The 25,875-nt window shown below is 40.6% G+C and overlaps 1 protein-coding gene across 1 annotated transcript in view; it reads right to left on the reverse strand.

Annotated features, from left to right (window-relative positions):
* Nucleotides 1-25,875, reverse strand: part of CEP112 (centrosomal protein 112) — a 297,948-nt gene that overhangs the window by 235,480 nt on the left and 36,593 nt on the right. Inside the window, 6 exon segments of the mRNA XM_038371118.2 lie at nucleotides 6,513-6,559; nucleotides 6,562-6,600; nucleotides 6,603-6,654; nucleotides 9,380-9,498; nucleotides 10,651-10,750; nucleotides 15,175-15,261. Of these exon segments, the coding sequence (XP_038227046.1) occupies nucleotides 6,513-6,559; nucleotides 6,562-6,600; nucleotides 6,603-6,654; nucleotides 9,380-9,498; nucleotides 10,651-10,750; nucleotides 15,175-15,261 (444 nt within the window).

Genomic DNA, 25,875 nt, shown 5'->3' on the forward strand with positions numbered 1-25,875 from the left:
CTCGATGTCTAGTTGACAGCCGGTATAAAGCAGAGTGTCCCAGGGTCAGTCCTGGGGCCGGTTTCATTCAACATCTACATTAATGATCTAGATGATGGAATGAATTGCACCCTCAGCAAGTTCGCAGATGACACAAAGTTGCGGTGAAAGGTAGATACGCTGGAGGGTAGGGATAGGGTCCCATGCAGTACTATAGGCTGGGGTCCAACTGGCTAAGTGGAGTTCGGCAGAAAAGGACCTGGGGATTACAGTGGATGAGAAGCTGGATACGAGTCAACAGTGTGCCCTTGTTGCCAAGAAGGCTAAAGGCATATTGGGCTGCATTAACAGGAGCATTGCCAGCAGATTGAGGGAAGTGATTATTTCCCTCCATTCAGCACTGATGAGGCCACATCTGGGGTACTGCATCCAGTTTTGGGCCCCCCACTACAGAAGGGATGTCGACAAATTGGAGAGAGTCCAGTGGAGGGCAAAAAAAATGATTAGGGGGCCGGGGCACATGACTTATGAGGAGAGGCTGAGGGAACTGGGCTTATTTAGTCTGCAGAAGAGATGAGAAAGAGGGGATTTGAAAGCAGACTTCAACTACCTGAAGGCGGGGTTCCAAAGAGGACAGAGGCTATTCTCAGTGGTGGCAGATGACAGAAAAAGGAGCAATAGTCTCAAGTTGCAGTGGAAATGGTCTAGGTTGGATATTAGGAAAAACTATTTCACTAGGAGGGTGGTAAAGCACTGGAATGGGTTACCTAGGGAGGTGGTGGAATCTCCATCCTTGGAGGTTTTCAAGGCCCAGCTGGGATGATTTAGTTGGAGTTGGTCCTGCTTTGAGCTGGGAGTTGGACTAGATGACCTCCTGAGGTCTCTTCCACCCTAATTTGTTTGATTCTATGAGCTCTCCACCTCTCATTGGTCAGTCAGAGCTGATTGGCCCTCGCTTTAAACCCTTCCTGTCTTTTGAGGCTTCTTTCCCCCTTTAGCTGCCATGCCCTCCCTCCCTGTTGTCATAGTTTAGGACCATATTTCAGGATCCTGTGGGTCCATCGATTACCTGTTCTGTGATCAGGAGGAACTTTTTCCCATTGGACCAAATTGGCAGAGGCCTGTGGGCCTTTTGCCTTCCTCACAGCATCACAAGGCACAGTTAAAAAAAGTAGGACTTTGGAATTTACTATTAAGAATTTATAAGAAGAAATTTTGGTTTTGTCACAACTTGCAGCTCATCTCCAATGTGGAGAAAGGCTAAAAGGGTCAGCTCCCATTTCGCTGGGGAATCTTGTGTGACTGCGAGAAGAGAGACCTCAAGTCTTCACAGACTGAGTCCCCCTCTGGGACCCTCTACCCTGTTTGCGCCCTGGATGGACAGCAATAAATGTGGCAAGCTTCTTCAGAAGTTAAATTGCTTCCTGACAAGACAATAAACCACATCCCCACCTTGTTGATGAAATGCAACATGTCACAGTGGTATTGTCCATCAACACTTAGACCACTTTTCCATTAGGTGAGGAAGGAAAGCCTTGAAAGCCAAGTAAATTGCTCTGAGCTATAACTTTTCTATATTCATATTTTTACAAGTTTCCATAGACATTGCCGATCCAGGTGACTGAGAAGGAAAATATAAATGGATGATGGAATTTTAAAGAGGATGGCACAGAGTGGGAACTGGATGAAATAGTCTTTTTCTATGTCTCAAAAACTCACTGATTTGAAGGAGTTCAATTCCACGTCACTAGGAAAAAATGACAGAGCTGTTCCCAAGAGGTGAAAATTGAGGGCTCCTCAGTATATCCTTTAATGTGCTGTTTAGCTGAGGAGGATGCAAGGGATGTGCTAGGGGAAGAAAGACATTCTCAAGCTTCCTAGAAATGTTAGTCTATGGGAGTTTCCAAGCGTGAACTTTAGGAAGATGACTCGGTTTGGAAACAGCAGCACATTGATAATAAGCCTTATATGCTACTGGATAAAAGCTTTAAAAGGGGCAGGGAGGCTAGTGACTATTTCAGCACCTAGTGGTAGGGCCATTCAGGAAGTCCCTGTCTGACTCTCTTGTCCTGGTTTCACATTCTCTGACCAACATTCTGCTTCTGAATTCCAATCGAACTATAGGGGTTACATGCTCTTATATTTTATGTTTAGTATGAAGAAAAAGTGAAGTGCAGTAGGTATCTGCTTCCCAGTGGCCACTCTAACTACGAAGACGATGCTCCCTGGTATGTGACAGGGATGGCCTGGAAATCCTCCATTGAGATCTCCAGGACACTTTTTCATGGAGGTACTTGGCAATCCTTTGCAGAAGGTTTCTGCCTTACTTCTTCCAGCACAGTAGAACACTTTCCCATGCCACTCCAGTATTAACTCTGCTGGCATCAGTTCAGTACACAGCATAGCAACATAAGGACCAGGTCTGTACCCACAAGGTTGCAGCATCTGCTCCCTTGCTTCCTCCACTACACATAGGGTCACCTGGGAAGACGGGGGACGTTTTCATTACAAGTGCTTGTATCGCAAACAATAGAGCATGTGATCCCCCATCCATGGTGATTTCCAGGTCCCTCAACCACAGATTCCCTAACATGCCAATGGTTTGGGTGGCAGGAACAGGAGTTCATCTCAGAATCGGAAAGCCTATGGTGACTGCTACCAGCAGCATTAAGGGAAAGAGGGGTGGGCTTCCAGTGTTCTCTTGTGGCCACAACCCCCACCCCCCAAGAGCTGCCTTCGACAAAGACCACAATTTGGGAGGCTTAACATTGGTCCCTGGTCTCAAAGCAACATCTATGTTGATGAGGGAAGAAGGAATTGTCCACCTGCTCTCCCAACAAGGATTCTCCAAGTTGCAGCACAAGACTTGTCGCCCATACCACTGGGCCATACTCACCATGGCTGGAACATCTGAATAGCTAGTGGTTCTGATTAGGTTCTGGCTTGTACTTGTGTGTAATAAAGGGAGTGACATTTAAATAGCAACCTTGTGCCAGACCCAGAGAATGCACTGACAATGGTTGCCTTGTGCTTTCCATGCCTTCAGAACATCCTCCACACCAGCGGAGAGGCTTTCCCAGATAAGAAGACAGAAAAGGAGAATGCATGATGACATGTTCAATGAGATAATGAATGCCTCCAGGACAGCTGATACAGAGCTCAGAGCCTAGAGGATTTCATGGTCTGAAAACTGGATATGGAGAGCATCCCAGAAGCACGAGTGTGCCACGCAGGATGAGATGCTGTGGATTATGAAGGACCAATCAGACATGTTGAGGCATCTGGCTGAGCTTCAGAAAAACAGCTTGAGGCTACATTCCCCCTGCGGCTGCTGAACAATGGCCTGCAAATATTGACCGGGTCCCAATCCCCCTACCACAAACATTCTAGGAAGCGGGTGGGGCGAAAGGTACAATATCATCTCCACTCAACACTGAGGGAGTGTACTAAGAACAAAAGGTGGCCATTCGAAGACCTTTGATGGGCAAGACTTCTGTGCTTTTACAGACAAGCTGACCTGGTTTCTCCCCTCCCAATTTTATCACACTGTTTGCCCAAGGTTAAATTATTTTCCTGTTCTTTCAGTTTGTTTATGTTTGTGCAATAAACGTCAAATTTTCAAGAATGATATACGGTTTATTCCCAGCATTCGGGTTGGGGGAGGGGAGCAGGGAGGTACAGGAAAACTGATGCAATTGAGGGGATGGTATGGGAAGGCACAATGCAGATAAGCAGCAAACTTTGCTGTAGCTCATTACTAGAACGGGTTTCAAAGCCTCCCGGAGATGCACGGCTCCTTGCTGGGCTCTTATTGTCCTGGTATCTGGCTGCTCAAAATTAGCTGCCAGCCTATCCACTTCCACGCCCCACCCATGCAGAAACTTCTCTCCCTTTGCCTCATAGTTATTATGGAGCACACAGCAGGTGGCGATAGCAATGGGGATATTGCTTCCAGGTCTAGTAAGCAAACTGCTTCAGCGACCCTTTAAACGTCCCAAGTCATATCCCATCACCATTCTGCACTTGCTCAGCCTATTGTTGAACCGCTCCTTACTGCTGTCCAGGTGGCTGGTGTACAGCTTCATGAGCCACGGGAGCAAGGGGCAGGCTGGATCTCCCAGCATCACTATTGGCATTTTAACATCATCAATGGTTATTTTGCAATCTGGAAATAAAATTCCATGATTGCAGCTTTCTGAACCGATCTATGCTCTTAAAAATGCATGCACCTTTCCTGACCATGCCATGTTGATGTCGGTGAAACGCCCCCTGTGATTCACCAGTGCTTGCAACACCACTGAAAAATATCCCTTTCGGTTTATGTACTCTTTGACAAGGTGGTCTGGTGCCAAGATAGGGATATGCGTGCCATCTATTGTCCCACCGCAATTAGGGCACCCCATCGCAGCAAAACCATCAAGTATGTCCTGAACGTTGCTTCTCCACTGTCAGAGCAATTCTCATTTTAGTGCCGCTGTGCTTCAGGACTGGGGAAAGCACTGCACCAAGTACCTGGAAAGTGCCCTTCCACATTCAAAGTTCAGCAGCCACTGCTCATTATCCCATAGCTGCATAACGATGATCGCACCAGTCAGTGCTTGTTTCCTGGGATCAGATATGGTGCTCCACCATGTTCAGCTGCTGCGTGGCTATCAGCAGCAACCTGGCATTGTTTTGCTCTATGGCTTGCATCAGGGCTGCTTGAATGACATCGCAATGTTGTGCGCGGCAGCTCCTGTCTCGGTTCTGGAAATACTGCAGGATAAGACACGAGGTGTTTGTAATGCTCACAACCAGAGTGCACAGCTGAGCGAGGTCCATGCTTCTCGGGCTATGACATAAAGGTGCCTAAGCCAGACTTTCAAAAAAAGGTGTGAAAAAAACATGGGTTATTTGCCATTGATATCATGGGAGAGAGGAAGGGAGGAAACTGCATCAAGGGAGCTCGAAGGCCTGGTCCCACCCTCTCCCCATGACAATGTTTTGGTCTCATGCGGCATTGCAATCCCATCCCAAAACCCCATATGGCTAGTTGAACTGTGGAATAGCTACCCACAGTGTAATGCTTGGGGCATCAATGCAAGCGCCGCTAGTGAGGATGCACTCCACCAATACAATGTATGGGGTGTGGACACACCCAACCGACTTAATTACTGCGGTAGATGTTTTTTGACTTAATTTAAGTCCACTTAACTTTGTAGTGTAGACATGCCCTTAGAAGTACCCACTTACATTTCTTAACATATTTATGAGGTAGCTGCATTAATGGATTTCAGTGAGTTTCGCCCAGGCTTTACATTGAAAAGGTATCTGTGATGGTAGATCTCTAAAGATGAGCAATTACAGGGAAATGTGTGATGACTTCTGGAATATCTACCCTTAAAAGATGTACCCAGAAAAAGGATCCTGCTATTTCTATACTCTCTGCATTATATGGACTCATTACGCTAACTGAAAAAAATAGGTAATGTCAAAATGGAAGCTTTTCATTTAATGTTTGTTCTAATGGAGTAATGCTTAAAAATACTTTTAAAGGACCACACATACAAAATCCCTGACATAAAGCACTAATAAAATGCCTTGGACACATTAAGCATTATCAAACAACAACAACAGATTATGGTTAGGTTTATGTGACAACAGGAGTAGCTGAGCAAAATGATAACTCAAGACTTTCACAGAGTGTCAACCACGTTTTTTGGATGTAAACCAAAAGAACTGGAAAATAAGAGGAAAAGTTCAGCTTCATGAACAGGGAGAAGCAGTAGATAGGAGGAGGAATGGTGAGAAAGTAATAATAGGAAACATTTTCATAAAGCATTTACAGTGTGTACTCAGACTTTTCTTCCAGTTAAAGAAAAGAAAGTTGGTTGCCTACTATAATGAAAGGGCACTCTCAGTCACATTCCTTATAAATGAATAACTTCAATTAACAACCTCCATCACAAAAAATACAGTGGTTATTAGTCTCAGCAAATAAACCAAGGACTAAATAAAGATGGAGACTGAATCATCTTCATTCCTAAAGATTATCCCCCCCCCCAGATCAAAGGCACATTAATGGTTAAGTCTGAAGAATTTTCCATTGGAACTGTCCACACTCCACTGGATTTTAGCTTCCAGTGCTACCAATCCAGCACCTTTCAGAAACCCTAGAATTCACAACTTTACTTTTGTTAAAAGAAGCAGGGAAGTGAGATTCAAGCATCTCTAATCTGATTCTGTTGAAAAATATAACTGCAAAGGCATTTGAAGTGAAATAGTGTTACTTCTACTATCTCTTTGATGAAGCAATGTCACAGCATTGCAGCATGGTAGTGCAGGGCTGTCAAAAATGTTTTTCAGACCCACAGTTTCTATGCACCCTTTTGTGGAGGGACAAAATAAAAATAATTCTTATCTGACCTCTTTTCCCAATACTTTCTGATACACTATGCCTTAAGAAAAATGAGCATTCCAAAACGCACAGGTGCACAAAACCTGAAGATTGCCATTCATATTTGTGGTCATGATCTAGATATTAAAAAACTTACAGTTGCTTTTGTCTGTGCCAAATACTCTGTCTCCATTTTACTAAGACTGCATTTGTGTCCTCAAGCAGTTCTTGGATATTTTCTGTGTTTCTTTCTGAAGATCAAATTTTTCCTTTTCCATTTCTGCCACAGCATTGTGGAGCTATATTTAAAAAAAATATATCACCAGGCTATTCAGTTACTTATAAAATTGTACAGCTGACTTTTCTGACCTTTAGAATAAAAACCTTAGCATTTCCCTCCTTATTAATACACTATAAGATTTTCTGTATCACTGCTCCAGAACTAAAAAGAAAAGAAGCTTAAGGATGTATACACCAATGAATTTATATTTACCTTTTACAAAACATTGAAAATATATTTGTAGTTTTTGCCATTAATTTTGTTTATCTTGTATTCATTTTAATATTGAAATTGAACCATTTACTAATGTACAAACTTTGTAAATTTTCTACTGTACAAATAATATGCTCCCCACAACTACTGTCCTTCTTCTAACAGTACGTCCCAAAATGTATGAGACCCTGAAAACAAAACACTCCACTTACCTGAATTAGAGAGTGTTATCTGTGACACCAGTCTGAGCTACCACACTATACTTCCAAACACATTCTGACACTAAATGCATCCCTTTCCGGGTTAAGAGCTTTAGCCCAGATTTGTAAAGGTATTAAGGAATTGCTGCCCTCAGCGGTGCAACACCTAACTGATTTAAAAGCCAAAATCTCATTTTAAAAAGGGTTCAATAGGATTTAGACTCCTAAATATATTTAAAAATTTGGACTTTCAAATCTAAATTGATTAACAAGTCACCTTGTTGCTCAGGTTTCAAACATGCCCATTTCACTCACAATAATGACCTAAAGAACATGCAATGTCACACAAACGTGGGTAATGACATTCAAATCTATTAAAACCATATTAATTTATACATATTTATTTTTTAAATAAAAACACCACAGCAGTGGTCAGTCTTCTTGTCAGGTGCTTGAAACATACTGGAAACGCTGATCTTATGATTTTAATGCAAATTTATGCAGTGATACTATTCATCAGGACCACCTCTTCATAGAGTCTACTGTGAACAGTGACAATGCAAGTCTTCCCCAGAACTGTCAGAATGAAAACTAAAACTATATAGAGGGTGAAAGTCGGTGCTGGAAAAATGAATCTATTTTTCATTTGCAAGAAACTCGATTGTAGTTAGAATGCTTTTAAAAATAATCTGAAAATAGAAATTAAGAAGTACCAATCCTTACACACAGGAATATGAAAATGACCACCAAAGTTAAGAAAACTAATGGATACCCATTATAGGACAGTCCTTGTAACAGTTACTCAAAAACTTCTTACCCAAACAATGCATGGAACTCCACACAATGAAAGCAACTAACATGATTTTATCATTGGCTCAATATTTACTATTGGGAGAAAAAGAACTTTATTTTATGGCTATCTAGGTCTTCTTTATTAAAAATTTGGGACAGATAAAAAAAGGCCTTTTCAGCAGTAAGCACAAAATCAGAGAATACCGGATTACATTTTTTTAAAGTAAACGTTACACAAAGCAACATGTTTTTTTGACTCTAAATCATGCTGGAAACACAGCCGTTAGTTTGTTCTACAACACTACCTCAGCAAAATATGCCGAGTCTCCTGTCAACAACTTGACTCCTTACACAACAAAGGACAGTAATGACGTGACTTTGCAAAGGTCAACATCTATTCAAAGGGAAAAAAGGACTTAAGGACAAAATGAAATAACTTTCATATACACTACAAAAATATTCTACCTATCCATCTTTATTGTATTGTCTTGGAACACTGAACTATCACTTTTTTCCCATGGAGTAAATGGTGCTTTTACACCACTCCTGTGTTTTTAGTGGATGTAAAATTAACATCGCATTTTTGTTTGCGTCCTTGTTTGTGTACTTGTATCATTGATGACAATGACAGCTTTGGGAAGAGCACTTGCTAGTTAACTGTCCATGCAGAGAAAGTATGATGAACTCAGGGTCAAAATAGTGTTTTTGTAAGAAACAAAACATTGCACATTCTTGCCTCAGGTTCTTTGCTATCGGAAAAAACAACGTTTATGAGCAAGTTCTCTTCCAAAGCAAGAAGAAAAACTAACAAGGCCTTTGGTTCATAGGTCCAGGTGCCAAGACATAAAATTAAACAGATCGTCTCTGGGAAGGGAGGCACCTTGACTTTGGGGCGACCTTCCTCCCTCTCCAGTGGGTTAGCAGCACACTGTCTCAACAATATTGTGACAAGGCTGGAGCTGTACAGTGATACATCGGTCTCAGCACACATTGATGCTGCGTTAAGCCTAAAAGTAAATAAAACTTTTATTGAACAATTTAAGTGTCACTGCACAAATAGCTGTTCAAAAGAGTCATTGTGGCTGTGGGCAGCAACAGTTCAACAGATAAAAAATCCACATCAGGTAAACTGTCACCAGAAGAATGTGATGGGACACCTTCCTTGTATACTCAGGCAAATGGGTTTGTCAAAAGGAAAAGACAGGGCTTGTAGATAGCCTCCAAAGAAAGACTGGGATTTGCTCGTATGTTTTGGAGGACTAGGTGTAGTGATGGTGGTGGATACAAATTAAAATGGCAAAATTTTGTAGGTCAAATTTACAAAGATCTATTTTAGGAGAAAAATATATTAAGAAAAACTGGCAACATTACTCTAAAACTGAGCACAGAGAATGCAGAAAAATAATTTCAGAAGTAGCATGTGTCCCTTTTAATTTTTTAAAATTAATCATTATCAGTATGATGAATTGTACATTTGATCTTTCCACATTTCTATTGAATGGTGACTTCAGACAAAGCAAATAAAGTGTTATCCATTACCCTTTTCTCCCAGTCATTGTTCAAAGAATCTGTGCTTTGCTCACACAACTTCTTTAACTCCATAATCTGCTTTTCCTTAGTTTCTCTGACAACTTGTGACTCGCGAACAAGGGTCTGAACTGTCAAAAAATAAGAAAATAAACCAATTCAAGAGATGCCCCCTTCCAATACTGGCAACAAATGCAATTAGATAACTCCAGTCTTCCTTTCTGATATCACTTTCTAATATCTTTGTGCTTTTAAAAAATTATTTTGGTTGTGTGATAACGTCCTTAAAATGTATCACTTAAATTCCATGCCATAAAACTGGATATTTAAACCAATATGGGATGCTCTCTTTCCATTGTGGTTTTGCTTACTTATAAAATATTTCCTGATGACTTTTTTCTCTCTCCGTGAAAACATGAATATGAATATACAGAATTCTGTAAAACCTTCAGTAAGTATATAACATTAGCAAATTAAGTACCTAAGGAAAATATAAAAACATTGCAACTCTAAATACCTTGCATCAAGATTTTATGCACTGCCAATTTTTCTTAAATGTACCAGAAAAGCAGAAAAACAATAGCAGTTTACATGCAATTCTCTCAGAATTTTCAAAAGTGACTAGTGATTTTGAGTGCCCAACTAAAGCAACAGAAAAGATCCTGATTTTCAAAAGAAGCTGGACATTTACCCTCTGAAAATCAGGCCTCTTAAAGATATGTCACATTGGGCTCCCAAATATTGAGGCACTCAAAATCACTAGTCACTTTTCAAAATTCTTGACATAAAGATTTAAATAAACCATAAAGTAGGGATGGACTAAATGCACTGAATAACTAAATTGCTCAATTCTCCACCCAGAGCTTAAAACAAATCTTGAACTTATTACAAGGTTCCAAATTGATTATTTTCAAAGACTTTTAGAATTCATGTGCGACTGAACTTTCTACTTCTGATTGGGATTTGAGATATCGAAGTATTTCTATCACAAGAAACACTGCTTATGTGGTATTTTAGGCCCCTCAAAAACCAGTAAGCACTAAACCTAACAAGAACATGCTGTCTCTTGAAAAATGTAGTATGGAAAATGGAGAGCAAAGAGGATCAAATGAGCATCCTAGTCAAATAACAAATTACGGCCACTCTTTGCCCACAAATTTATGCACACAACTCCTACTGAAATTCAACATGTGCACCTAAAGGTAAAATGTGGCCCTTAGTCATTAATGTATATAGTACCACTACACAAAAATAGAAAGCAAAAAAAGTTCCCATAGTATCACCTTTCTTCTCTAGCTTCCTAATAGTCTCCTCAGCTTCATTCTGTTTAGTTTTGTAGAGGGTCTTCAATACCTCAGTTTCATTATTCTTTCTATCCAAAATCTGTAGTAGAAATTCACAACACTTGAAAAAACCTGTGCTTGCAAAGAAAATATAACCCCAACCAAAGAACATATCATATATGTGGCTATATAACAGTGGAAGAGTTTTGCATCTATAAAAGTCGCAGTCAAGAGATGCTCTGGTCTCATGGAATAATGAGAAGTGTGAAATTATCATTTCCACAGTAACCAACAGGATGAATTCAGATGGGAAATAGGCAACAGCAGGATATGAACGTCTCAGCAATAAAAATTCTATTTTAGTGTAAATGTCCTTATTAACAAAGAAAAAGTAAAGAAAAAGAGAAAATGTTACACAGATAAATAACTGATTCTGAAAAAGAATGATCTTCACAAGGCATCAAGAGCATCATGATTCCACAGGTCTTGAACCTTGGTCCACAGGGTTCCCAATTGACTGTCACCTGCCTGCTCCCACCCAGCGGCTCACTACTAACCAGCTGAGCAGAAAAGACCATAAAACCTGAAGTTACATCAGAGAGGCTTTCCCTGGGCCTGACTGGAGGAACACACTGAGCTCAGATCGACATGACTATTTAAATCCAGAGGAAGTTGTCCACACAACTGGGTTCTACCTGGCTGCTACACTGGACCCTGTCTTCCTGCCTGACTCCTGAATCCTGCCTTCCAACCTTGGCCCTGGTTCCTGCTTCCTGGACCTGTTCCTGTCATCCTGTTCTGTTCTTGATTCTTGCCCCTAGTCTCTGAACCTCGCTCTGACACTTGGCTTGACACTCCAACTCCTTGGCTTTATTCTCTGACTCTAGCTCAGAGAGGGGCAAACTATGGCCTGCAGGCCACATCCGGCCCACAGGACCCTTCTCTCTGGCCCTCAAGTTCCTGCCAGGGAGCGGGGTCAGGACAGGCTTGCAGAGGAGCCAGCCGAACTCCCCAGCAGTGTGGTGACCAGGGCGGAGGCTAGCCCCTGGCCCCTCCCCTTCTGCTCCCCTCCCACCCTGCCTCCCTCGCAGTCACAGTTCCCCCAGCACCTGGGCAGCGTGGCTGCAGCTCTGACCAGGCGGCACAGCTATAGCACTGCCAGACCTGGTGCTCCAGGGCGGTGCTGTCAGCGGGAGTGGAAGGCGAGGAGCAGAGGAGGTTGCGGGGGGGGTGTTCAAGGGGCCTGGGCCCTGCTGCCGGGGACAGGGGCACAGCAAACTAGGGCCCCACTCCACCTCCAGCATGCTTGGCCCCTGTCCCCAGCAGCCAAGCCCAGACAGGGAATGAGCCCTGCCTGACTGCCAGGGAGAGCAGCCAAATGAGCAGGGGAAATGCACATGGAAAGAACTGAGCCCCCCTTTTCCCCAACTCACGGATAACGTGGGGTGGGGAGAGCAGGGAGGGTTGGATAGGGGCAAGGGGGCCCCAGGGTGGCGGTCAGGGGGTGGGGAGCAGGGGAGATTGGATAGGGGATGGGCATCCCAGGGGGATGGTCAGGGGACAGAGGTGTTTGGATAGGATGCAGGAGTCCCGGGGGCAGTCAGGAGTGGGGAGCAGGGGGGGTTGGATAAGGGTGGGGGCCAGGCTTCGCCTCGCTGTTTGGGGAGGCATAGCCTCCCCCAGCTGGCCCTCCATACAATTTCTGTACCCTGGGGCCAAAAAGTTTGCCCACCCCTGCTCTAGCTAAAACCTTTAGCTCTGACTCTGGCTCCTACCCTTGGGTTGACTCCCCAACTCTTACTCCTGCTTCAACCACTAGACCCAGCATCTTTGTCTCAGCCCAAATACAATATAATGTAATAGTAAATTTCATAGTTTTGAAGACAATCCAAGAATGTAAGCATAAATTTTATTGAAAAATGCTCAATTAATCCCTCTGGGATCCCAGCAAGGAAAGAACACAAACACAGGGAAGAAAATTTAAGATGCAATGTTTTCTTTATAAAAGAATTAACACTTCGGCATTCAGTGGGTAATCAATTTTTCTCTTTTATTTTAAAATACTATAAGACATCGTACCAAGTGACCCTGCTGTGTCACTCAAAAAAATATAATTAGCTATTCCAAAAGTAAAAGCAAGGGAGGTATTTTCGGGCCTTAGCCTGTCTTTTGGTAGTACTACATTCTCTATGGGGATATAGTGTGCACACTGATGACCCACTCCAACTTTCTCTCCATGTCTGACACCTTTAATAGCATTCAGTTGTTTTCTTTTTCACTCCCAGCAATACATCTGCCTGTACCCTTAATATCTCATTAAAAACTCTCTCCCCATTATCTTACCTCTGAAACTATTTATATATTTGCTTGCAATGCCTTTGCTATGTTTTGTGGGTCTTTCAAGCCAAAGACAGTACGCTCTAATGGAGATGTACTATGGTGTTCTATGTACACTGGACTCTACAATCCAAAGGCAAAGACAATTTTTTGTCTCTCTTTGGTTATACATAAACATTATATCTCTATACTCTGATCCTTCAGAAAATCACCAGTTCTCTCTGTCCAGTCAAGTACTTTGATCCTATCAGACTCATTAGTATAATTTGCTTTCTCAGTCCCACCTTTGCTCATCTTTACCCCCATCAACTTCTTGCACTGATATCTCAACCTTCTTCCCTGCCTCCACTGAATGAATTTGGCCATTCCAAGAGAGCACTACTGTTGGAGGCAAGCCACAGAAGGAAAGCAACAGATATGTAGGGATATGGAAGCCTCTCATCTGGACTTCTTTCCTTTCCTTAAACCATCAAGATTATTTTTAAAAAAATATTTTACTCTTTTTCTTTCTACATTCTCATAAAAAATTTAAACATTAGTTGTCTTGATATGTTGACAGCAAAAGACAATCCTATATAGGTATTTGTATTTATAAAAATACACCTCTGTATTTATAAAAATATACTTATTGAAATTGTACAAACTAAATTTATAGTACTGTCTAATCTGACTATTAAAATAAAAAGATGTATATTTATGTAAGTTGTTATGCTTCTGGCTGCAGTTTAAGACACTATTTTAAAGAATATTATAAACTGAATGTTAAACTTAACATTTATGTTTAAGTTAACGTTAAAACATTTTATAGTAATTCTAAAAATCTCACATCAAGCACTGCCACCCCAAAACAGAATGTTACTCTCTCCTACATTAAATAGTCTTGTGACTAAAGAATTAATGCAACACTATTGAACTTCTTCTAAAACATATCCAACATGATAAAACAACTTCAAAAGATGAAATCTTGACAGCAGTTTGAAAGAAACAACAACTAAGGAGATGAGAAAGCATCGCAACTATTTCTTATTCTTACAAAGCTGTTTCCTTTAGACTCTCATCTTCACTAGCCAGTTACACTTACAAGCTTTCAGAACAGATGAGTCAAATATGCACCTGACCAAATATTAACATCCTTTATGGGAGTCTTTGATGTGTCATAGTGTTGTGTCAACTGACTTCCTCCAAGTCTGTGACTCAGTTTTGAAAAACAAAACTGAGACACTCAGTAATGCTAAGCCTAAATTAGGATAAGGCCCCATGAATCTCATCCTGTGAGGTACTGAGCACTCAACTCTCATTAACTCCATGGGAATTAAGGGCAATCAGCACCTTGGAAGAAGCAGTGAGTACCTCAAAGGATGTAACCTTATGTATAAAAAGCATGATACTAAGAAACAATATAGGCGATGACAGTCTTTTTAATCATTTGCAAAGTCATGCTTTGTAACACAGTCAGAAGAAATCCTACATAGTCCAAAGTAATTATTATTAGGTGACATTTTATTGCTGTGCAGAATCAAAAGTAAAATAAAAGTTTGATCAATTAAGTTACGCTGAATTATAAGCGTTCAACAGTTTGCAACTCTTTATTAAAACAGCCTACTTTTTCAAGCACAGTGTCAAAATAAAATAGTAAAGCAAGTACTGTTACCGTACTGATAAGAAAATGCATTTGGTAGACTCATTTAAACAACTAAAATAAAAAGAAAATGTTTAAAGTGGCACTGAACTTTAGACTAAAACTAATAAAAGCCAAGGAATACAAATTTACAAACACAATGCTAGAGTTAAAGCTGGAGCTTCCAGAAAAATAATCAGAAGATGGTCTTAGTTAATGATAAAATCACAGGTTTACAGTTTCACTATCAGGTGAAGCCACAAAAGTTGCTGAATTGTGAAGCAAAAGAATTTTCTTCAAACATCCATATTTGCCATATCATCTCATAGCACATAAAATAACTTTTCACAGAGACATTTTCCTTTCCAAGTTCATGCCAGTATTGGAGATCTCCCTTTCAAATCAATTTTTGCAAACTGCATAAAACAACAAAATCTGATTTTAAAGCAAAATGAAAGTTAATCTGAAAAAACTAAAGAAATTAAATTCAGCTCTGAATTTTATTAGAATATTTGATAGTATACAGATTCATGTACATCCCTCAGAAGTAACATCCAAACATTTCTTACCTTCTGAACATCCGCATCATGCTTCTGCTGTAATTTAAGCTTTTCTTCATGAAATTTAGCTTCCATTATTTTTGTTTTCATCTCCAGCTTTAAAGGAAAAAGTATCTCATAGTTATTAATTGACTTTCAGAATAAAATTATATTAAGGCCCTTCAGTGTTTATTTACTTTCCATAATTAGAAATTAGTCTTTTGATTGGGGGGCAGAGGGTTTGCTACTCGACAAACGATACAAAAAAATTCAGGTACAGTTTTTGAAGTATTTTTATACTATTTATTTCATACAAACATTAACAGTTTCAATCTGCACCCACTGTTTAAAAAAATTGTAGAAGATTTTAGCTGGTGAAACAACAATTACTGTCCAAAAAGCTAAAATTATATTTTTAAACAAAACAGTGTGAAAAGAAAGTTTTAATATTTGTGATAATACATATAAATCATGCTAAAAGCTCGTATTTATTAGGCAGGTGTTTCTCCAATTTATACAACGGATTTCCTTCAGCTCTCACTCATGTTTATTTTTGTAGGTTTCTATTATTCACAGATCTTGTATTCTGTACACATTTCCTTTTTTAAAGATTCTTTTACTTACAAAATCATTAAGATCATTGCTGGAAAACCAGCAAGCTGGAAATATCTTGTTTTTGCCTTTTTATTTGTTTATTAGTTTTTTAAAAGTTTGCATGCAACATACCAATGATATTGCTGTTCATTGTAAACAGGCCAAGTTGTTCATGTAAGACGATAATATGATAATTTAAATCTCTCATACAATTCTGACAATGCTTCTCAAAGGCCATAATAAAATGTATCTCCATATATCATAGCTCTTTACCAAAAACTTTCTAAAATGACCAACGATGCTTTGAACCATACTTTAGCTCTCCCATTTAAAACTAGTTACTTCTGCTGCTCAGGGAGTGATGCAGCCAGAAAGCTTCCCCCAGCATAATCAACCCTACAACCTCCTTTGTTCGTAAGTGACACATCAGGCTGGGGTATGGGTGGCAATCGCTGACCAGCAGAATGTTCTCTACTGGACTGTTCCCACTAGCACACCTTAGACCAACATTTAAGCTGTTCTAAGAGATGGTGAATTGCCACCACTCTCCTCAGCCAGCTGAATACAGGATCCCAGCCACCTTCCCTCCACCCTCAGCTCCTGCACAACTTGGCTGGACCCACAGATCTGGCCTCTTGTGTTTCACTAAGACATGATGGATAAACCATATTATATAAAAGAATATGATTGAGATCCCACACGAGCCTTCAAGAGCAGAATTGGGCCAGGTATGCCCAGTCAGCTAATTAAGCTTTAAACAGGAGGTCTTTTGGCTGGAGGCAGCTAATTAGGAACAGGCTCATCTGTACAGGAACAGGCGGGACCTATAAAACCAAGAAGGTAGCTACAGACTGGGGCAGCTGCTGAGAAAGGGCAGTCACTCCCTGGGGAGAGGGTTCTTGGAGCTGGTACAACCAGACAGAGAAAGGGAACCAGAGTGTTGAAAGCAGTCCAGGGAAGCAGCATCGAGGGCAGAGAAAGGAAGCCCAGAATTGTTGAGCTGAAGGTCCCTGGATAGGAACCTGAAGCAGAGGGCAGACCCAGGTTACCCTACCAGCCACTGAGGGAGTGGCACTGGGGCAGTGAATGGGAAGATTGCCTAGGACTGTTGATGGACAGACCCCAGAGTGGGAACACTGAGTGACCAAGCCAAAGGGCTAAGTGACAAAGAAGATGCTGCAGATCCTGGAGCGAGAGAAGCTACAGACCAGAGTGATGGCATGCAAACTGCAGATGGGGCATTGGCCTCAAGAGCTAATCCCCAGAGTGATCAGGAGGAGGCACCACACTGGCAGTGAGTGGAGCACCCCGTGACAAAGAATCAAATTCATTATTCATTAAATTTATTTTTCTGTATTTTCTTTGGTTTAAATAAACACAATATTTCAAGAATTGATCTAATTTATTTTACATATACAAAGGTACATGTTTAATACAAACACATTGCTATCAGTTCACTATAACATATAGTTATATCAATATAGATATTTTTAAAGGTATATAGAAAACATCCACATGCCAAAAGATCAAAACTTTACTGCACTGAACTTAACAAGAAAACCCTATGGGCAATAGATCCTGTCAACAGTTGAAAGTAGGAGAGACAAGGGCAGTAAGCCCTTCCATCAAGGACTCTCCACATTTAAGTACCAATACATATAACTGTACTATGCCTAAGCAGGACATCTAACCCAAAGCCCAAAATAGGTCTGTAGTCCTATGCAAGCTACTATGCCAGAAAACATCTCCAAGTCTTTTGCCGGCAGATCCAACTCTTTTCAACACAGATGGGTGGACTGATGTCTAATCCAAAGGAAAGGAAATCTATTCCCCTCATTTTCCAAGTATCACAGACTCTTGTATTCTTAAGACAATCAAATGCTTAGACGTTTCATAATATGCACTTGTACAACATGTATGTTAAACATGCCCTTTCACTGGCAGCCAGTTTTCCCCAATTAGCAAGAGTGCATTGTAGCTCAATGTATGAATTCCAGCGGAGTTTCCTTTCAAGTATAACAGGACCTGGCACTACTTTGCAGAAAAGGATTCTAAACTTCATCTGGAGAGGACTAGTGAATGAATGTATCCAGATATATGGTATGAAAAACTCTGAAAATGCTTGCTCAAAATAAGCGAGAGAAGGCTCATTACTCAAGGACAGAAACACTATGCTGACAGCTTGTGCCACACACTCTCAAAGAAACTGCGGAACCACCTGATCAACATCCTCTACAGCAAACAGGGAAAGATTAAGAATGAGCTCTCAAAACTGGATACTCTCATAAAAATAACAACCTTCCACACAAACTTACTCATGGCTGGACTTTACAAAAACTAGACAAGCCATTTACAACACACACTTTGCTTTTCTACAAAAGAAAAAGGACACTAAACTACCTAAACTACTACATGCCACAAGGGGCCACAACAGTTGTTCCCTTAACCCACCCAGCAATATTGTTAATCCATCGAACTATACCCTTAACCCAGCAGAAGAATCTGTCCTATCTCAGGGCCCCTCCTTCTGCCCCTCCACCCCCATGAACATGATACAGTTCTGTGGTGACCTAGAATCCTATTTTCAACATCTTCGACTCAAGGATATTTCAACAGACCTCTGAACATACTAACCCACAGAGACCTTCTTACCAAACACTACAAAAAGAAGGATTCTAGGTGGACTCTTCCTGAAGGTCAAAACAACAGACTAGACATCTACACAGAGTGCTTCCGCCGACATGCACGGGCTGAAATTGTGGAAAAGCAGCATCACTTGCCCCATAACCTCAGCCATGCAGAACACAATGCCATCCACAGCCTCAGAAACAACTCTGACATCATAATCAAAAAGGCTGACAAAGGAGGTGCTGTCGTCATCATGAATAGGTCGGAATATGAACAAGAGGCTGCTCGGCAGCTCTCCAACACCACTTTCTACAAACCATTAACCTCTGATCCCACTGAGGGTTACCAAAAGAAACTATACCATCTGCTCAAGAAACTCCCTGAAAAAAACACAAGAACAAATCTGCACAGACACACTCCTGGAATCCCAACCTGGGGTATTCTATCTGTTACCCAAGATCCATGAACCTGGAAATCCTGGACGCCCCATCATCTCAGGCATGGACACCCTGACAGCAGGATTGACTGGCTATGTAGACTCCTTCCTCAGGCCCTACGCTACCAGCACTCCCAGCTATCTTCGAGACACCACTGACTTTCTGAGGAAACTACAATCCATCTGTGAACTTCCAGAAAACACCATCCTGGCCACTATGGATGTAGAAGCCCTCTACACCAACATTCCACACAAAGATGGACTACAAGCCGTCAGCAACAGTATCCCCGATAATGTCACGGCTAACCTGGTGGCTGAACTTTGTGACTTTGTCCTCACCCATAACTATTTCACATTTGAGGACAATGTATACCTTCAAATCAGTGGCACTGCGGTGGGTACCCGCATGGCCCCACAGTATGCCAACATTTTATGGCTGACTTAGAACAACGCTTCCTCAGCTCTCGTCCCCTAATGCCCTACTCTACTTGCGCTACATTAATGACATCTTCATCATCTGGACCCATGGAAAAGAAGCCCTTGAGGAATTCCACCAGGATTTCAACAATTTCCATCCCACCATCAACCTCAGCCTGGACCAGACCACACAAGAGATCCACTTCCTGGACACTATGGTGCTAATAAGCGATGGTCACATAAACACCACCCTATACCGGAAACCTAGTGACCACTATACTTACCTACATGCCTCCTGCTTTCATCCAGACCGCACCACACGATCCATTGTCTACAGCCAAGCTCTACAATAACCGCATTTGCTCCAACCCCTCAGACAGAGACAAACACCTACAAGATCTCTATCATGCATTCCTACAACTACAATACCCACCTGCTGAAGTGAAGAAACAGACTGACAGAGCCAGAAGACTTCCCAGAAGTCACCTACTACAGGACAGACCCAACAAAGAAAATAACAGAACGCCACTAGCCATCACCTTCAGCCCCCAGCTAAAACCTCTCCAACGCATCATCAAGGATCTACAACCTATCCTGAAGGACGACCCATCACTCTCACAGATCTTGGGAGACAGGCCAGTCCTTGCTTACAGACAGCCCCCCAACCTGAAGCAAATACTCACCAGCAACCACACATCACACAACAGAACCACTAACCCAGGAACTATCCTTGCAACAAAGCCCGTTGCCAACTGTGTCCACATATCTATTCAGGGGACACCATCATGGGGCCTAATCACCTCTCTAAGGTGCCACAAGTACTTCTTTTCTTTTATAGGTTTCAGAGTAGCAGCCGTGTTAGTCTATATTCGTAAAAGAAAAGGAGTACTTGTGGCACCTTAGAGACTAACAAATTTATTAGAGCATAAGCTTTCGTGAGCTACAGCTCACTTCATCGGATGCATCCGATGAAGTGAGCTGTAGCTCACGAAAGCTTATGCTCTAATAAATTTGTTAGTCTCTAAGGTGCCACAAGTACTCCTTTTCTTTCTTTTTATAGAAACACTTAAATTACCTTAGGTAGACTACAATTTCCAAATCCTGTTCCATTTTAGACAAAATTGTTAAACTATTCTTACCTGACATGTCCCAAATACTCAGCATTCTCCATTTCATTTACAACATTATCCAAACAGTGCAGAGAAGGTGGGATTTTCAAAAGTTAGATGCCCTCATTGGCAGAAGGGTACCTGACTTCATTAGGTGCTTTTTAAAATTCCAGTGTTTTTCTGACATGCCTGCTCTGCTGACAACATGTGTGGATGCCGTCACCCGAACTGGGGAACTCCACATCAGACACAAGTAAAATAGGGACCTATGTTTCAAATATTCAATTACCAAGTTTTTAAGGTGCAATATATTTTAATAATTAGGGGTATCAGGATTTATTTGTCAGGAAAGGGTGGTATTTTTAAGTTCATCTTTGAAGTGAGACTAGCCCTGCATTCATATTGACTTGTTGGAAAAATTGTGGTAATAATATTTAAGATTATGAGTTTGATGTTCAGTTCTATGTCCATGAGGCATAAGTACAGTTGTATTATCTTCCACAGCCATTTTGAAACCATTAACTCAACTGTTTAATGTGATAAACCTAAAATCTCAGTAAAAATATTAAAATTTTAGAATTACCGCCAGCTTTCATTTACAGAGCGCTGCAAAACGGGCCAGTATAAAGACTATACAACTTAAGTCCTACGTATGTCCTATTTTAAGGGCTTGAACAGGATTTTAAAGTGCATATGCCTGGGGCAAGTCTTAGAGCAGGGATGAACTTTTACCTCTGACACACTTTCATCAACAATTTGGTACAAAGATTGGCATAATGGCGTACAGGCCATCATTAGATAGATTTGGCAGGATTCAATTTATATTTGATGGCAAACCTCTATTTTGCCACAACATTGAAATCAACCAGAAAAAAAAAATTCAATTGGTAACAGGTGTCATGCAGCCTCCCCCACACCTTGCACCTGAGGGATTGGGTGTCACCAGCCCTGCAGTCATAGCAATGAGGGAGAAGGAAAATGAGAGCAGAGCTGCAGAGGGCTCACTGCGTTGCCACAGGGCCAGTAATACCCGATTCCAGCAGGCGCCAACTGCAGGGAAGGCTGAGACCCTGGGGAGGCAGAGCAGACACCCCGGCCAGAACTAGAGAGAGTAGGATTAGTCCCTGGCTACAGGGAGACCAACCCGCTGCTGAATGACTCGGGCCATGAGCACAAGCTATTCAGCAACAGGGTCTGTGCTCAGACCTCCCCACACCTTGCACCTGCAGGGGTTGGCTGTCACCAGCCCCACAGCTATGCAGAAAGCCCTCTGCAACTCTGCTGTCACGGCCCTGCTCTTTCACTCACCAGCCAGGAATGTGGAACCATCCATGGTAAGTTTCAGAATAGCAGCTGTGTTAGTCTGTATACACAAAAAGAAAAGGAGAACTTGTGGCACCTTAGAGACTAACAAATTTATCTGAGCATAAGCTTTCGTGAGCTACAGCTCACTTCATCGGATCCATCCGATGAAGTGAGCTGTAGCTCACAAAAGCTTATGCTCAAATAAAGTTAGTCTCTAAGGTGCCACAAGTTCTCCTTTTCTTTTTGTGTATACAGACTAACATCCTAGCATCCATGGTAAAGAACTGTTCAGAGGCACTTTGTGGACAAGGCTCATCCTCCTCTTTGCAATCCTGGCCATGAGTCCCTGCTATGCAGGGCCAGGACCAGAGCCTTCCCTGCAGCTTGCATCCCAGTGTCTTGGGTCCCTGGACTAAGCATGCATGAGGCAGGTGGGAGCAAGGGAATAGGCTTTTCCTCTAAATTTCAAATACTCTTATCTACTTAAAGAAAGGACTATCTCTGAAATTTAAAATGTGCTTAAATGAGCCAAGTTAACTGCAACTTTTACTTACTAGCATGTTTCTCCTATCACTAAATTAAAGTTAACTTCCTGGTGATAGCTGACTGTATTTCTGTGCCAGCTCTTCTCATCTACCAGCAGTTTCTGCGTCTTAAATTGTGTTATATTTTATAGATCTAATATATATTGCAAACACAAATATTATACAAACAATGTCATGGTAACCCTTTCATGCGTTTCAGAAAGAAAGCAGATGAAAATAATTTAGACCTCAGTGCATTCATCTTCATCAGAAAAGCAATTGTTGGTTTATGTACTGATGTCCATGTACACTAACAGCTTACATATGGATTCATCTCCTTATTCCTAATTAAGAGATAGCTTAGAACAGAAAGTACATGATGCACTATCCCTGAGATTCAAAAAAAAAAAAAAAACCTTAATTTTTGAGTAGATATTTATCCATAGCTGAAAAGTTTCCAATGAAGTGTGAAATTTATCCATTGCCATAGCCTGAGTATCATTCCTTTGGGTTTCTGTCATTGTTTATTCTCCTCACAGAGACTATGAAGCAATTAAACCCTAAGGCCATGTAAACATTACTGATGTCAAACATCTGTGCTGCCCCTGTTATTTAAAGCCATGAAGGGTGATACCAACAGAACAGCTTTTCAGTGCCTCGTCAGACTTTCCTTTCTTCCTATTTTCAAAAACTCATCAACAGCAAACAATTATGTCATCACACCACTGTAAAGCATTTTCAGAAATGTAGGTGTTCTGTATAAGCTTGAAAGCTGGTGTCTCTCACCAACAAAGTTTGGTCCAATAAAAGATGTTACCTCACCCACCCACCTTGTCTCTCCATTTTCAGAAAGGCAGTTTCAGAAATCTCTAGTAATGCAGTTCATAATGTAAACCTCTTAGTGGCCATCCTATTACTGCCATAAATATCAGTTACCTAGGTTGCTTTCCAAATTTTTCATGTCACAATCCCAGCATTTTCCTGCCACTATTTTTTTTTTCCACATGAATTTTGCAGAAGTAGTACAATCTGTTTATTTGTTTATTATATGATATATAAACTATCACTATGCAGATCAGCCACGTTATTTGTGCCTGGGGCTCAGAAATACTTTGAACTCCTATTGATCACTGTTTGCTTATCGTCACTGGACTAATTTACCTTCAGGCCAGAGGTGGCATCTTGAAGGTTTAATGTACATCAGTGTTTTTGGGATATTTGCCAAAACCTCTATGTACACTTGCCAGATTTTTTTCAGTGAGTGGGAGGGTGAGGGGTGAACTGTAAATTCTAACTTCAAAGTTCGAACAAATAAAGTAGGGCAACTTATTTTTTCTCAAGACAAAATTTTCAACACCTGCATAACACCAAGACAAAAAGGAATTATTAATCACCAATGATTAATAATCATATAAAATGAAACATAACAAAAACTTAATTCTTTACCATGTAATTAGTAAACTTCCCACTGAATGCCATTTACTCAACTCTTAATACATGGGGCTAAGTAATAACCAAACAACAATTCTTTGCACATATAGTGTTCATCTGGATAATTCAAGTGCTGAATCATTGTAGAAGTACTGCACTGCACTTGCTTCTCTTGAACAACAGATTTTATCTTTTTAAGTTATAGACGATTGGAAGTCTCCATTATTTAGTATTAGATACTATTTTCACACTTTTAAAATTATGCCTCCGAACAGTTTAACATCATGTATAGTAATTATTACATTCCATTTTTTGCTTCTTGTGGCAGACTGATGCCCCACCAATCTCAAAATCTATGCTGCTGCACACCTCATCTTTTTGTTTTCATGAAATGGAAAGAAAGGAACAATTACCATATATCAAGGATATTAAGAAAACAAGGGCTGAAATCCTAGCTCCACTGAAGTCAACAGCAAAACTCCTGTTGATTTCAGTGGGGACATGATTTCATCCTAAGAACTTTAAACTTGTGCATGTTTGTCATAGAAGATACAGTACAGTGAAAGAAGTAACAAGAATCTATTTCCTACAGGGCCTGTAGTGAAGAATGTGCAAAGGTGGTAGCATCCTATGGGGAAATTCAATTATAATACATTTTCTGCGGCATTCATTACCTACTCTCCTTAGCTATTATGACTGTGTGTAACAACATATATGGCAAATTGGTTGAAACATGAACTGATGCTTAGCAACAAAGGCGAACTTTCTTTGCACCAAATTATCAAGTACAATTAGGCGTATTATATATTTATTAAACTACTATCTGCCCATTCGGAAACACTTTCACATTTTCAAGGTTTTATTATTTTTTTTGTTTAATTTTATATTTATAAAATAAGTTTGTACCCCACTCCCTTATTTTTAACAATGAAGATGAGTAAGGATAATTGTCCTCATTTTATTCCCAAAAATAAAACTGAGGCAGGACGGAATGACTGACCTGCTGAAAGTCACACAGAAAACCACTGGCAGAAAAAAGAAACGGATAAACCTTTATTTATACTGGTTTATTTATCCGTAAGTTTATACAATAGAGTATAGTTTATTGATGCATGAATTTCTCTTAAATTTATAGTACTGAACTGTTGACAATACAAAATGTAGTTGTCCATTCCACTTCCACACCTATGCACTCATAAAATACATGAGAATAGCAGAATAAAGTTCCTCATTTTCAATTAATCACATATCCTTTCTTATAACCCAGTATGTGTGTCTGTGAGATAATATACACATGAATAATGACTTGCAAGGAAGGATATAGATAGATAAAATGTTTTTTATATAAAGCAAGAGCTAAGACCATCCTTTTTCACTGGTAAGTAAAGGATTTGTAGAGCAGTACTACCACTTAATCCTAAAGGTATTTCAAGCAGAAAACACACATTAATGGTTTTTATGGGGGGAAAAAAGGGAGATAGGGGATTATTTTGGTGTGGCATACACTTTTTCCCCTTCTAACAAAATACCTCCTTTTTTGGCATAAGTTTATTTATCACTCTGACTGTATTCTTTCCACCAGAATAGAAGACCTGAAACATCCTGAAGCCTAAAAGAGGCAAAACATATTAACAGAAAAATTTCTTGCAACACAAAGAACTGCAGTGAAAGAGAGACTCGTATACGTCAAGAACAAAATCTCAACCATGACCACAACACAGACCTTATATTCAAGTGCAGTGGAGCTGACTTCTTTGCAACTCCAGCATGGCACTCTAAGGGTGCTTTGTACATGAGAGCTGACTCATCTTTACGCCTTAAGCAAAAAAAAAAAAAAAAAAAAAAAAAAAAAAAAAAAAAAAGCTACTCTCTGCAAGAGTTGTCAGCCTGTGTCCTTTGCCTAACTATTTAGGACAAAGCTGTCTGAAGAGTAACAGGAGACAATCTCAAGATTTAAAGATGGGGGCTGCTTCAATGTAGATGATTTTACATATAATATCTTAAAATTCCTGTGAGGTTGACAACTATAGTATGTCTAAGGTTTCAGAGTAGCAGCCGTGTTAGTCTGTATCCGCAAAAAGAAAGGAGTATGTCTAAGCTGCACCAGCAGTGGAATGAATGACTACAATAAAACTTACATTGCCACACCAAACTACTCTGCAAATAATTTATCAAGGAACAAGATGAAGGTATCCTTGACAAAGTTGATACTCTGTTGAAAAGTCAGGTTTCCTTCACAGCTAAAGACTTAAGGAGAAGTCCTTGACTTTGTGTAACAGGCTGATCA

This window comes from Dermochelys coriacea, chromosome 14, assembly GCF_009764565.3.
Source record: "Dermochelys coriacea isolate rDerCor1 chromosome 14, rDerCor1.pri.v4, whole genome shotgun sequence".
NCBI lineage: Eukaryota > Metazoa > Chordata > Testudines > Dermochelyidae > Dermochelys > Dermochelys coriacea.